The following is a 14,057-nucleotide window of genomic DNA, read 5'->3' as shown; positions in this document are numbered from 1 at the left end:
TTTTTGTTTTAGTTTTTGGTTTTTGGTTTTTCGATTTTATAATATTTTTAAATTCAAAAAAATATAGTTTTTCAATGATCTTTTCATCAAAATGGCGCTTTCCAAAATTTTTAGAAAAATAATTTGATAAAAACTTGAATGATAATTTTTTTGGTTTTTAGATTTTAAAATCTCTAAAAACTTCAACCATTCAAAACCTTAATCTATTAAAAAGTAATGTTTTCGCAGTCTTAGGTGAATATAAAAAAAAATCTTATGACTTTTCCACGTATTTCCCTATTAAAATTTATGTTTTAAAATGTTACCCTTTATATGATATATACTATGCAAAAGAAATCTAAACAAGCAAATGTAAGTGATCATATTTATTTTGTTCTTTGATTGCTCTATCAATATCTTTTAAAACATTTTTACAAAAAATATCTTATAAAACACAAACGCCCAGAAATCTCGTCATTCATTTCCCATGTTTAGATCGGTAAATCCGCGTCTTGAAACAAGAAACGATTGAGCAAATATTGCGTTTGCGTTTGCGTTTGCGTTTGCGTTTGCGTCAGCCACTATAACGCGATCGCGGCGTTCACAGATCTTCAGTTAATCATGCAAACGATAGTCAACGACAAGCAATCAATAGTCAACGGAAAACAAGGCACCGACGTTAAGTTAGATTGAAGAGTTGGGTCCATGTTGGTCTGTAACTCATAATTCTCCGACTCGGACTTTGAAAAGACAGTGGGTGTCCTTGCAACTTCCAAGTACTCCCAAAGGACCACCGCCACTATTGCCCATTTCTGGTTTCAATTCCGATTTGGCTTGATTGTATTCGGGTTCGGTTATAAAAACTACACCATCCGATTTTTATATAAATTTCGATTTGGTTCGGGTTTAATTTCTTTTTTTAACGTAAAAAACTCATTTTTTCAAAGAAATTGTCGTTTATTTCGATTTTTTTTTTAATCAGTTCGGTTCGATTTTTTTGAAATTAGAGAAATCATAACTATTCAGTTTTTATATCGGATTCGATTCGATTATGGTTACACTACAAGAAAATCTTCATATAGCGACGGAATTTGCGACGGAATTTTTTCATCGCAAACAAATTACGACAAAATTCGACGGTTTTGCGAAAATTTTTATTCCGTCGCAAATAGTCGCAAAATCCATCGCAAATTTACGACGGAAACGAAGTCGTCTCAAAACCAAACATTATTTGCGACAAAAATTTTAATATCTGCGGAATTTGCGACAGATTGCGACGGAAATTTTCGTCGTATATATTAATTTTATTTATTTTTTAATTTATGTTATTTATTTTTAGAATTTGCGACACATTGCAACGAAAATTTCCGTCGTATATATTAAATCCGTCGCAAATCGCAGATTTTGTCCGTCGCAATTCTGCGACGGATTGACGACCGACAAGCTTTTGCGACAACGATATACGGACGGAATAATTTCCGTCGCTTTCTGTCGCAAATTTGTAATTGCGACGGATTTTATTTATGTTTGCGACGGATTTTTCCGTTGCAAATTCGGATGTTTCTTGTAGTGTTATGTTTTTATTCAGTTTGATTTAGTTCAACTATTTAGTTAATAATCAAAATGGCACGCATGGTCACTACGGATACCCATTTTAATTCACAAATCTAATCACAATCTTTTATAAAAAAAAATAGATCTAAAACAGTAAATGATTATATCTTTCTAAAATCAAAAAGTTAGATGTAATTAAACTATAAAAATAATCCAATAAAAATGGAAACTTTTTAAAAAATTAATTTTTTTATAAGTAAAATCAAGAATTCCGATACAAATATAGAATTAACCCGAACACAACAACATTTTTATTTTTTTTAAAGTGAAAAAAACTCAAACAAAAAATAATTAAATCGAACTCAAGAAAAAATCAGTATATATATATATATATATATATACACACACAGTTAACTGTAAGATTCTAATGCATTTTAAAATTCAAAATACTCGTTTTTTTCAATATATATGTGTGTGTGTGTGTGCGGGGGAGGGGCCCGGCGAGACATGGTAATTGTACGTAATCATTTTTTAATTAAAACTACTAATTAAAGAATTGGAATTTCTTAAGCAGTGATTTGTTGGTTTGTAAAAATCCGTTTTCTAAATCTGCGATCCACCAACGTGTCATGTGTAATTTTTTTTTCTGTTCATTTAAAATCGTATATGCACATTGAAATATCAAAGTACATACGATTCCAGTATTTATAAACCATATATTTATAATCCCGAACTGAATTTTTGATTTATAGTGTTGTTTGGATTCGATACAAATAATCAATTCATGGACAACCCGGCATTTTAGATCTTTGTCCTTCATCATGAACTCGATTTTTTATTGAGAAGACCAGCCAACTCATCAAACAATTGCAGCATAACAATAAATCAATCACCGCTCATTTAGTACTACTAGGGTACTGATCAATAATGGATTCAAACAAAATTTCGATAATGAGGCCAGATCGTATACATGATTACGCGTTATATATGTAATACCAAATGATATGCGGAACAATAAGGCCACATCAAGAAGAAGGAGAAGAAGAGAGAGAGAGAGAGAGAGAGAGATTTCACACGCGAAGAACAAAAACTGGAGATATATTTCTTCGAGAGGCAGAAAAGAGATTCCTCCAAGATCTGAAATGGCGGCGGAAGACGTTATTACAGGAGCTGACGTGGACGATCACACTCTTCCTTAATCTCCTCAGTCTCCTCCCTATCCTCAGCCTTATCCCCACCGCCACTCTCTTCCTCGCAAACGACGTCGTTCCTCCCCATCGCCTCTGTTGCTGTCTTGTCTGGTTGTCTGCTCTTTCTAGAATCTTCTGGATCAGAAACTGAGCTCTTCTATGGATCATGTCTTCTGGGTCTTCTTTCTCCATCTTCGTGTATAAGTACGGATTCTTCACCGTAGCCATTGTTTTTTTTTTCTTTTTTTTTTCCTGGTTGAGATGGTGAGGGAGGAGAATGGGAGAGTTAACGAGTGACGTTGAGGTATATATAGTGTTAAGTTATATATATATATATATATATATATATATATATATATAGGGATCTATGTATATTACAGTGTGTCCTTTGCCCCATTGTTTTATTAATTTTTTTGCAATTTTTAAAAAATGTTAAATGCCCCTGTATAAAATTACTTTGCCCCTTTTATAAATTATTCTATATAGATCCGCCACCTATATATATATATAGGACATGTGGGGGTTTGTTGGATGAGCATTACATTGCATGTGGATTATTCATTGTTCCAGTTGTTCAGCCGAAAAAAATATTTTTTTTTTGGTAACGAAAAATAAATAAATAATAATTATTCGTTAATATATATACATGCATATTTATTGTACCGAATGTAGAATTATTAAACCTATTAGACGAGGGTTTATATTATATTATATGTATACTACTAATCTTGGCAAGATTTATATGGAATTTTTCCTACTAGGTAAATTTTATTATCTGGCTATTTGGCACGATACAGATGGAGCATGGATCAACGTACGTAGAAAAATAAGCAGAAATTAATATAAGTTGCATAAGATTCGATTTGATTTCATATACCAACTTCTGCGTATGATATGTATTTGCATGCATATATGCATGTGCATGTGTACGAATGTGTGTCTATGGCATGAAACATTAAACGGCTGTTTGATGATTTATTTTTATTGGGGGGGGGGGGGTGTTTTAGTGACGTACCAATCCAGAAGATGTAATATAAATCACCCAACATGCGTGCCCACAAAAGAAGCATTTTCCGTTTCATATATGTTTTTATAATTGGATTTTGACCCCAATTCATTATAAATTTCATTCCCGCCCTTCCACTTTAATATATTTTTTTTCAATGGCTTTAAATTAATTATATCCTAATTAAACATTTTTTCGGTGGAAATTTATACGCTAATCAGCTACTGCTTGCATCATGGATGCGTGTATTCTTGTTTTGTTTTTATTAAGGAATCCGATGATGGAATCAACATGAGGTGTCACCTACACTTAGTCATGCATGAAATCATATGTTTTTAATTATCAATCATTCTGGATAAGTCGGCACATAATTTCATAATATATGATAATATACTAGTACTAGACTTATATATATGTTATACTATTATATAAATGTTTTTTTACAAAATCATTATATAAATGTTGTACAATATAAAACTCACTGTTTACACTAAATAGAATAATGAAACGAAGTATTGTCAAATAATAAGATATATGATTAAATAGTCGATACCATATATGTGTCTCTTGAATTTTTATACAATCGAAATGGAAATTCTTCCCGGTTTCATAACTGAAATTATACGTACCCATTATTATAGCTGGCACATTTATTCGGCATGCCGAGCGAGGAAGCCCAAAAGGAAATTTAAAATGAACAGCAAAATGTCGACCGCCTTATACAGCCAAAACTGACGAATAATAATAACTAATATAAATCGGGATAAAATGAAAACATTATAATATATTTGGGCGCAGAATATTCTAAAAATTAGAAAAACATAAAAACGAGAATTGGTGTCAGGACGATGGGACAGGCTGAGTTCAGATCTCTTTGTCTGTCTCTGAAAGTCAACTCGCCGACTGAGCGACGGTGTCGCCGGGCCAGCTGAGGAACCCTAATGTCACGATAATTCTGCCAATGCAATTATTATTATTTTTTTAATTTAAATCAATAAACAAATAATAACATTTACCATGAAAACGGATTTTTGATCCATAATTTATGAATTTTTATGGAAATATGAAAAGACCTATAAAGTTCATGATTTTATATATTTTATAAAATTCATAATTTTATATATAATTTCTTTTTTTTTTTAAAGTAAAACAAACGTATTTAACTCGCATTTTTTTCACTATGAAAAAACACACTGCATTGGAGTTCAAAGAAATAGGCCCATCATAAGAATATACGAAACTGAATAAAGGCTCTTCAGATGGGCTAAATGGGTTATCCACAATTGTAGGCCCATTATTGGCCCATTTAAATGTTTATGAGCCCATTTAAGCCCATTAAAGTTGCACCTTTCGATCAGATTTGCTCATGAGTTGGCACGTGAGACTATGGAAGTTGTGCACTTACACCACGTGCGTGTGTTTTGGGGGACAAACGTAATTGTCGTCCTTGCTGTCGAGACTTTATTATATATTTCCCCCTATTTTATTTTATTTTATTTTATTTTATTTTGTCACACTTTATTTTCTTTAGGGTCATAATAAATGATTTTGGTTGTATTCAAGGGACAAGTTAGAGATTCCTCATTTTTATGTCCAAGTATGTTTTGAAATTTTAAATAAATAATTTTATACATCAATATATAATAATAAATACATATTGCTTCATTAGGTTATTTGGTGAATTAACACACCATTAAATAACAAATGACATAAAGACGTTGTTTTTTTTTCAAAAAAAAAATCAGGCACGCATATATTCCCAGAGCGATTTAATATACATTTTCCTAACAAGATTAATTTCTAAAAATTCTCGATATTTTCATTTTTTTTATTCCACAATAAAGACGCCACGAAAATGTAACCGGAAATTACATAAAAAAAAAAATGTAACCGGAAAAAAAAGAGAGAGAAACAAAACGACCGCGTTTTTGGTCTCTTCCGGCTTTATTGCTTCCCCAGCCAACGGTCTTCTTCCACTCGAAGGTTTCAGCTTTCATCTCCTGTCTCACATTTCTCCTGTAATGTTAATTTCTTCCACAGACTCACATCGAATCTCCGTTCCAGTTACTGAAATGATTCCTGAATCTCCAAATCGGATTTTGGCTGATTGAGCAGGCATTATCAATCAGTTTCCAGCCAACACATAGCAAGTTCGACACGAAGAAAATCCGGAGAAAAAGGGGTAAGCCCAGAAGATTTTTTTAGGGTTTTTTTCTCGACGAGTTTTGATATTCTTCACCATCCGATTCTGCAGAAACCCAGGTCGTGCTCATGGCCGATGAAGGGTTACTACGTCGGACAGACTCTGCTGCTCCTAAATCTTCGCTCCTGTCTGAAATTTCAAATGTCGCAACGAGAGATTATGCGATCGGGTTCAGTTCTTGTGCCGGCAGTGCTTTTGTCTTCGGTTGCATTGTGAGTTCCGATTCGTTGATCTTCGGTTCCTGACTTCAATTCTCTGTTTCCGACCAATGTAGAATCAGGATCGAGATGGGTTTGTGTTGTTGATTGTAGAAGTGTTTGTCTGTGTTGCATTTTTACAGATCGGATATTCAGCTCCTACACAGTCCGGTATCATGAAAGATTTGAATCTCTCTATAGCTGATGTAAGTAAGTGATTCCACATTCGTTAGGTTTTGACCGATGACCTTGTCCGGAATTTTCCGGCTGTACACGTCAGCCTCCGGTCGGAATCCACCTGACATCTCTGATCCTACGTCATCATGCTTCATTCATATGCACATGTTAACAATGGCTTCATCTAAGCTTTCTTTATCACGGTCTTTCCATGTGTTTATTTTTAGCAGTATTCATTCTTTGGATCCGTATTAACGGTTGGGCAAATAATTGGAGCTTTCATGTCGGGCAAATTGGCAGATTTGGTTGGTCGTGTGTATGTAAGATTGCCTATTCCTCAATTTGCAGCATTCACGATTAGTTTTATCACTTATTACAGTTAGATTTTATATAGATATTCGACTGTGTTGTTCGTTCTTTGAAGCTGTTTTCTTTGATTCTCCTGAACCAGACAATGTGGATAGTAAACATTCTCTACATCATTGGTTGGCTTGGAATTGCATTTGCCAAGGTTTCTTTCTTCTCTGCTTTGCCATTTTCGCTGTAGATTTCAAAATCAAACATTTGAAGTCCGAGTCTCTGAGTCCACATACCTTATTCTACCATGAACAAAAAGGAGGCTTGGCTGCTTGATCTTGGGAGATTCTTGCATGGATTCACGATCGGGATTGGTTCATATCTGGTACGTATTAGAACAATTCTGCATGTTCAACCCATTTATGACTCGTGTCGAGTTTATGACGCTCACAAATCCACTTAAATCTATAAGGGCAATGCCAGAAATCAAAAGTTTCGGTCTTCCTGATCTAAAACTACTTTTGTAGAACTGCATTCTTTTAATGGCGAAACGCATAATGAGTTAATAAGAACCAGACTAATAAGAAACGTAGTCTTTGCCAGGGTCCTATCTACATTGCTGAGATAACACCAAGAAACCTGCGAGGATCTGCTTCCTCGTTGTCTCAGGTACTAGGAAACAAATGGTTGAGCAAAATCTTAATGCCTTTGGGAAAGTAAATTCATCCCAACCCTTTTGTTAAATCTTTTGATTTTGTTTTGCAGTTGTTTGCTGGCATTGGCATATCCACCGTCTATGCTCTTGGAACTGTATTCTCTTGGCGTAGCTTAGCTCTTATGGGTAAAACTCATTTCCGTTTGATGGAAGAATGTCACAAATGCTGATTATAGGTGGAATTATTATCCGTCACATTTGGTCCAATCCGTGATCCAGACTGTATACAAAACCAAATTTGAAATCTGGATATTCGGATAAAGCCCTCGACTTTTCTGTATATTTGCTCCATATCCATCCTGAATGTTGATAGTGTGCAACGACTTCTATGGATAGGTTCTGTGCCTTGTCTTATGACTTTGCCTCTACTTTTCTTCGTCCCCGAGTCTCCGAGATGGCTGGTGAGTCGAGACAACCATCTCTCTTTATCATTTTGAAGTTGGGTTTTATATTATGTTCCTTTTTCTTTCTTCCACATATTCTTACCTGTCAGTTGTTGTAGGCCAAAATGGGGAGGCAAAAAGAATTCGAGGCGGTTCTGTTGCATTTACGGGGAGCAAAAGCCGATTTTTCAGATGAAGCAGCTGATATACTTGTAAAATCTTGATCTTTAAACTGAAATAATCATTGATATCTTGCATTACATTAATTTTATAAATGCCCTTTTTCTTAAATTTCCAGGAAAATACAGAATTTGTTAGAGAACACCCAGATGTTTGTTTCTCCAAGCTGTTTCAGCGAAAATACGCATTTTCACTTATGGTATTTTTTTCAAACTGTAATTCTGGACGTTGTATCCTCTTCTTTGATGGGACTTAAATCGCAAAAACAGAGTAAAAATCATGCAGATTGGAGTTGTTGTGATAGCATTGCCACAACTCCAAGGGGTCAATGGTTTTATGTTCTACACAGACTCGATTTTCGCCTCTGCAGGTAAATCTTTCTGTCTTTCTTTTTTCTATTTCATTTTTGTCTTAACAAAAACCTATATAGTTTATTGATCAAAATTTCAATTTGTGGTCCAACTCTCCAGGCATATCCAGAGATGTTGGTTTCCAAACATCGTCTCTTGTCCAGGTTTCATCCTGTAATCTAAAAAGATTTTCCTTTAATAATCATATAGCATAATTAAACATGTTTTAGTTTCTATAAATATTATCCAAATGTAAATACCTTATCAGCATTCAAACACAAACTGCAGTTGTTGACAGGGGTATTAGGTACTTTGCTGGTGGACGTATCTGGGCGGCGTTTTCTTCTTCTTGTAAGGTTTTTAATCATAATAGTACCGGAATTTCCGGTATGATTGCTAAACCAATCAGTTATTTGATCGGTACTGGAAAATAGAGTTGCATAAAATTTAAAAAATGCAGGTTTCTCAGGGAGGAGCATTCTTGGGATGCCTTGTCATAGCCATTTCTTTCTTCCTGCAGGTATGCTCCTACAAGTTCTCATTGATTCTTCAAGCAACTTTAGTAAACCGACATTCGGTGTGGTTATCCGGTTCGATTTTTTTCGGTATCTGGTCACGATGGTAAAATTTTTGGGTAAATACGTGCTCTGCAGGAGAGGCATATCTGGGAAACAGGAACACCTATCTTGACACTTGCTAGTGTGTTGGTAATAATATTTGCACTGTAATAACGTCCATTTGATTGTAATAAAACGGAAATACATATATAATAAGGTAGATAATGTTAACATATGATGAAAGGCGTTTTTGTTCAGGTGTATATTGGCTCCTACGCCATAGGCATGGGATCAATACCTTGGATCATTGCGTCAGAGGTATAAAAAAGATTCAAGCTTTTGAGGATTAAATTCATAATTAACACATATTTACATTGTCCTAAGTAGATATTTTTACATAATAAAAAAACCCGGGTTGCAGATTTACGCAATGGACGTAAAGGGTGCAGCAGGAACGATATGTAACATCGTAAGCGCCATAAGCTCGTGGATCGTCGCCTATTTCTTCAGCTTCTTGCTTCAATGGAGTTCGACTGGTAAATCTGAATCTAATTTATAAATGATCTTCTGGGTTATTCAAAAAAGATTAGTTGATTAGTGAAGGTGGGAAATATTATTGCAGGAACATTTCTCATCTTTGCCAGTGTGTGTGGTTTTGGAGTTGTTTTTACGGCAAAGCTGGTCCCGGAGACTAAAGGCAAATCCTTGGAAGAAATACAATCTCTTCTTTCTTCTCCTTCTCATTAATATCATATATATTAAAAGAAATGCAAAAAAAAAACATAGTTTTTTTTGTCTAATATGTCATTTTAAATTATTGAAGAAATATATAACATATAACGTGTCTTATTGGATAGTTAATAACTTAATATATATTGTAGTGTGTCGTGTATTACCAATGAAAGAAAATGTATCTGATTTGTGAGTAGTTCTTATTTTCAATAACGTGATTTCTGCATGTGTGTGTATATTTCATTTCCCCATTAATGGTTAGGTGGACTACCGTATCTTTTAGCATATTATATAGGCGATCCTTATGATTTCAGCAGACAGGCAACATGTTCTCTGTCTCTTCAGTCTGACTTCTCTCAGAAACCAACGATCTTCAAGTCAACGTTAATCACCCCTTCCAAAAATCCTGGTAAGTTCTTATCTAATCTCGTATTTCTTTCTTTTTTGGTAAAATAATCTCGTGTTTCCAAAGCAATTTTCCAATTTCTACAACAGAGATTTAGCCAAATCAATACATGAATATTGTATATGAAGTGATGATTACCATTTTGTTCAGTTCGATTGTGTAGAAAACCCAGGTGGTAACAATGGCGGATGAAGAAGGGTCATCATTGTTGTTATCATCTCCTCCGACAGAGACAGAGTCTTCTGTTTCTGGGTCTTCACTTGTGTCTGAAATATCAAATTCTGCAACCAGAGCTTTTGTCATAGGATTCACTTTCTCTGCATGTGGCGCCTTTGTCTATGGCTGCATCGTGAGTTCTATCTTTCCTTAATCTTCATTCTTTACCATTTAATTTCCAGTTTTGGATCACTTTATGAACAACACAAGAAATCAATGCAGTGTTTTATATGTTTTCTTGATCGGAATAATGTTTTTTTTTTGTGGATTTTAAGGTCGGATATTCAGCTCCTACACAGTCCAGTATCATGAAAGACTTGAATCTCTCTGTTGCTGATGTAAGTACAATACAATTATACGATAAGTTTATTTGAAAAGTAACATGTTCATATCATTACAAAAGGCTAAACCCTTTCTTGTCTGAATAATTTTTTTTTTGTTTGTCCTTAGTATTCATTCTTTGGATCCGTATTGACCATTGGGCAAATCATCGGAGCCGTTATGTGCGGGAAACTGGCAGATTTGGTCGGTCGTGTCTACGTAAGCATTTCAGTTCCTCACCATGCAACTTTTCATTACGTATATCATTATGTATGCAAATTTGTTCATAGTGATTGCACGATTTAACTTGTTCTTCGTATTTACTCTTACGTGATTCTCCTGAAACAGACGATGTTGATTACGAACACCCTTTATATAATCGGATGGCTCGCAATTGCATTTGCAAAGGTTTCTTCTACGTTATATGACATTCCATGTAACAATGATACATGCCTTTCTTAGGGCCCGATTCTGTAATTAATCTTATTTTTTGATTCATTATATATTTTCTTTTACGAGTAATAAAAGGATGCATGGCTGCTCAATCTTGGAAGGTTTCTGCATGGGATCACAATCGGGATCGCTTCATATTTGGTACGTCAAATCTGTACATGCAACGGATCTTGGAGATATAATAAAAACCCTAAATGCTGGCTTACAAAATTGCTGTCAATAGGGTCCGATTTACATTGCGGAAATAACACCAAGTAACCTCCGAGGAGCTGCCTCATCATTGTCTCAGGTAATAGAACATAAAATTAATTCGTTACAACATTGAGCTAATTAATTTCTATTAGCATTAATTCGTGATGATTATGTGATTCAGTTGTTCGCCACTGTCGGTATATCTGTCGTTTATGCTTTTGGAACAATTGTCCCTTGGCGTGGCCTAGCTCTTATGGGTACGTACCCTCACTTCTGTTTGATTTAACGTGCTATTAGTGTCGAATGTCAGACCAAATATCCGGATATATATAAGTATACTTTCATCACGTTTTACATTGTAGATCGGAGAGAATTTGCTCTATCCTTCATGAGAATGAGGATAAGACTAAACCTCTATTCTTGAATTAGTTTTTGTGGTAGAGTTAGGGTTCGTATTCATGTCAGATTTGGTTTCTAGAAAGAATGTGAAACTTGGATGAATTTTCTATTGTGTCTCGAGACAGGATCCGTGCCTTCTATTGTGACTTTGCCTCTTCTTGTCTTTGTCCCCGAGTCTCCGAGATGGCTGGTAAGTTTCATTTCATCCGATGTCTTTCTCTCTTTTTTTGTTTCTTTTTCATTTTGGCAAGTTTATGTCGACGGTTGTTGTTTTTCTAGCAAATATGGTCAAAATGGTCCGTATCATGATAATAATTCTCAATTCTTGATAGAGAACGCCAATCTTATGATTTTGCATAGGAGTTTATGCTTGTGTCATAGGGAATTTCCCTTCATCATTTTGCATAGGAGTTTTATGATTAATGATTTGAGAAAATGTTGAGATAACATTCAGAGAAGCCATTCAATAATTCTTGAACTTTTTCGACACATGCACTATATATGTAGACGGAAATTATACCGTGTAAACGTTCTTCAGGCGAAAATGGGGAGGCAAAAAGATCTCGAGGCAGTTCTATTGCGATTACGGGGAGCAAAAGTTGAAATCTCAGTCGAAGCAACTGAAATACTTGTAAAACCCTTTAAAACTCTAAACACAGAGAACCGAAACCGAAGGTTCAACCCATCGGATTTCGATCTATTATCGTGATTTTGTGAATGCCTTATATAATCTTACGTTTTCAGGAATATTCAGATCATGTCAAACAAGAACCAGAAGAAGGTTTCTTCAAGCTGTTTCAACAAAAATATGCATTTTCACTTATGGTAAACTTTCAAACAGTAACTTTTTAAAAAAAACTCTTTCTCTTCTCTTGATAGTCTCAGTTTATGAAAGGAACGTTGAAAACTTTCTGCAGATTGGAGTTGTGCTTATTGCATTGCCTGAGCTTGGAGGGCTCAGCGGTTTTACATTTTACACCGACTCGATTTTTACTGCTGCTGGTAAAAAAAAAGAACTTTTTTTTCCTCGTGGACACTTTTACTGCAATGGTGAAATAGATACAACAGTTTGATTTCAGGTATATCCAGCGATATCGGATTCATAACGACGTCTCTTGTTCAGGTTTTAGCGATGCATTTTCCTATACGAAAGTCGTATAAACATTCAATCCTTTTTTTTTTTTGGTAAAGATGGGTTCATATCGCCATGTAATACATAATGCAGATATTGACAGGCATTTTAGGTACTCTACTGGTTGACGTATCCGGAAGACGTTTACTTCTACTGGTAAAAATTTCTATAAACCCTGTTGAAATGTTCGGTTCAATTGCTAAACCAATCGGTTATTTCTTCTGTACCGGTAGAAAATTAACTATGCAATGTCTGAAAATGTTGCAGGTTTCTCAAGCTGGATCCTTTTTGGGTTGCCTTGTCATTGCCATCTCTTTCTTCTTGCAGGTATTTCTTCTAAACCCGTATTCGGTTCGTTTTCATCCGGTTTGACGAACAAACCGAACCATAACAATTCGGTTATCTACCGGTTTTCTGATGCTGTTGGCTTGCTCTTCAGGACCGGCATTTATGGGAAACAGGAGCACCTATTTTGGCCCTTGCTAGTGTTTTGGTAATAACCAATTTCCTTATTATTACTAAAACCTCTCGATTATTTGGACCATCCAATTTCATCGGAATGAAAAAAAAAAAATAATAATAATAATAATAATAATAATAAACGAGCAGGTGTATTTCGGATCGTATGGATTAGGCCTTGGAACGATACCTTGGATAATAGCGTCTGAGGTAAATTAATTCAAGTTTTGCAATGGAGAAAAATAAAATGATATGTATATAGATTAATAATAAAATTAAACCTAATTTCGTAATTAGATTTATCCGGTGGACGTAAAAGGAACAGCCGGTACAATATGTAACCTAGTCAGCTCCATAAGCGCATTGATCGTCGCCTATTTCTTCAGTTTCTTGCTTCAGTGGAGTTCCGCCGGTAATTTCAGTATATTTAATTTTATTATATGACTATTCACATTCATTTTCAGCAAATTTAATATATATATATATATATCTATATATATATAATATTATTATAATCATGTTCATTTTCAGGAACATTTATCATCTTTGCATGTGTGAGTGGTTTCGGAGTTGTATTTACAGCGAGGCTGGTTCCAGAGACAAGAGGCAGATCTTTGGAAGACATACAAACTCTTCTTACTCCATAAAAATCCAAATTAGGAATATGTGCTTTTTTTTATTTATTTATTAAAAATAATTCTGATTAATTTTTGTAAAAGAACTCGTCTCTATGATATCGGCTACCGTTGTAAATGGTAGATATCGTCATTTTGGGTACTATGATTATTCGGTTTTTATACCAAATTTGGTTCAGTTCCCGTTTAATTTTTTATTTAATTTTTTCGGTTAGGTTCGGATTCAATTTTTTCGAATTTAGAAACATCATAGTTATCAAATTCAGTTTGGTTATAATTATTTTTATTCGGGTGGTTGATAATAACCAAAACCCTAGTAAATTG

The 14,057-nt window shown here is 34.6% G+C and overlaps 3 protein-coding genes across 5 annotated transcripts; 2 read left to right on the top strand and 1 right to left on the bottom strand.

Moving 5' to 3' along the window:
* Positions 1 to 2,389: 2,389 nt before the first annotated feature.
* Positions 2,390 to 3,014, bottom strand: LOC104806304. Its single transcript, XM_010531138.2, has one exon. The coding sequence runs from the start codon at positions 2,949 to 2,951 to the stop codon at positions 2,604 to 2,606; it is 348 nt and encodes a 115-aa protein (XP_010529440.1). The 5' UTR covers positions 2,952 to 3,014; the 3' UTR covers positions 2,390 to 2,603.
* A 2,705-nt stretch (positions 3,015 to 5,719) lies between these two features.
* LOC104806302 (sugar transporter ERD6-like 15) lies at positions 5,720 to 9,923 on the top strand. Of its 3 annotated transcripts, XM_019201776.1 has the most exons (20): positions 5,720 to 5,911; positions 5,984 to 6,144; positions 6,273 to 6,335; positions 6,537 to 6,626; positions 6,758 to 6,817; positions 6,923 to 6,988; positions 7,207 to 7,272; positions 7,369 to 7,444; positions 7,655 to 7,719; positions 7,821 to 7,913; positions 8,000 to 8,080; positions 8,167 to 8,251; positions 8,352 to 8,395; positions 8,520 to 8,582; positions 8,692 to 8,751; positions 8,885 to 8,938; positions 9,047 to 9,106; positions 9,210 to 9,324; positions 9,411 to 9,485; positions 9,835 to 9,923. In XM_019201776.1, exons 2-20 carry the CDS (start codon positions 6,001 to 6,003, stop codon positions 9,906 to 9,908), a joined length of 1,434 nt encoding a protein of 477 aa, XP_019057321.1. In that variant the 5' UTR covers positions 5,720 to 5,911; positions 5,984 to 6,000; the 3' UTR covers positions 9,909 to 9,923. The 3 variants fall into 3 exon arrangements, with proteins under 3 accessions (XP_019057321.1, XP_010529437.1, XP_010529436.1); XM_010531135.2 differs by lacking the exon at positions 9,835 to 9,923 and having other exon boundaries at positions 9,411 to 9,594; XM_010531134.2 differs by lacking the exon at positions 9,835 to 9,923 and having other exon boundaries at positions 6,534 to 6,626; positions 8,151 to 8,251; positions 8,520 to 8,587; positions 9,411 to 9,561.
* Positions 9,838 to 13,878, top strand: LOC104806303 (sugar transporter ERD6-like 15). The gene is made up of 19 exons (XM_010531137.1): positions 9,838 to 9,929; positions 10,090 to 10,275; positions 10,418 to 10,480; positions 10,593 to 10,682; positions 10,812 to 10,871; positions 10,992 to 11,057; positions 11,140 to 11,205; positions 11,290 to 11,365; positions 11,633 to 11,697; positions 12,046 to 12,138; positions 12,252 to 12,332; positions 12,425 to 12,509; positions 12,587 to 12,630; positions 12,733 to 12,795; positions 12,907 to 12,966; positions 13,079 to 13,132; positions 13,249 to 13,308; positions 13,396 to 13,510; positions 13,630 to 13,878. The coding sequence occupies exons 2-19, from the start codon at positions 10,108 to 10,110 to the stop codon at positions 13,743 to 13,745; spliced, it is 1,425 nt and encodes a 474-aa protein (XP_010529439.1). The 5' UTR covers positions 9,838 to 9,929; positions 10,090 to 10,107; the 3' UTR covers positions 13,746 to 13,878.
* The last annotated feature ends 179 nt before the right edge of the window (positions 13,879 to 14,057 follow it).

This window comes from Tarenaya hassleriana, unplaced genomic scaffold (genome assembly GCF_000463585.1).
Source record: "Tarenaya hassleriana unplaced genomic scaffold, ASM46358v1 Cleome12, whole genome shotgun sequence".
Lineage (NCBI taxonomy): Eukaryota > Viridiplantae > Streptophyta > Magnoliopsida > Brassicales > Cleomaceae > Tarenaya > Tarenaya hassleriana.
Note: the sequence above shows the minus strand (reverse complement) of the source record. Positions and strands in the feature narration are given on the sequence as shown.

Coding starts and splice junctions, on each gene's coding strand:
- LOC104806303 (XM_010531137.1), top strand. CDS start 10,108: ATGGCGGATGAAGAAGGGTCATCATTGTTGTTATCATCTCCTCCGACA. Junction 12,139..12,251: donor TCGAAGCAACTGAAATACTT/GTAAAACCCTTT, acceptor TTACGTTTTCAG/GAATATTCAGATCATGTCAA. Junction 12,510..12,586: donor CTCGATTTTTACTGCTGCTG/GTAAAAAAAAAG, acceptor GTTTGATTTCAG/GTATATCCAGCGATATCGGA.
- LOC104806302 (XM_019201776.1), top strand. CDS start 6,001: ATGGCCGATGAAGGGTTACTACGTCGGACAGACTCTGCTGCTCCTAAA. Junction 7,720..7,820: donor CCGAGTCTCCGAGATGGCTG/GTGAGTCGAGAC, acceptor CAGTTGTTGTAG/GCCAAAATGGGGAGGCAAAA. Junction 7,914..7,999: donor ATGAAGCAGCTGATATACTT/GTAAAATCTTGA, acceptor TTAAATTTCCAG/GAAAATACAGAATTTGTTAG.
- LOC104806304 (XM_010531138.2), bottom strand. CDS start 2,951: ATGGCTACGGTGAAGAATCCGTACTTATACACGAAGATGGAGAAAGAA.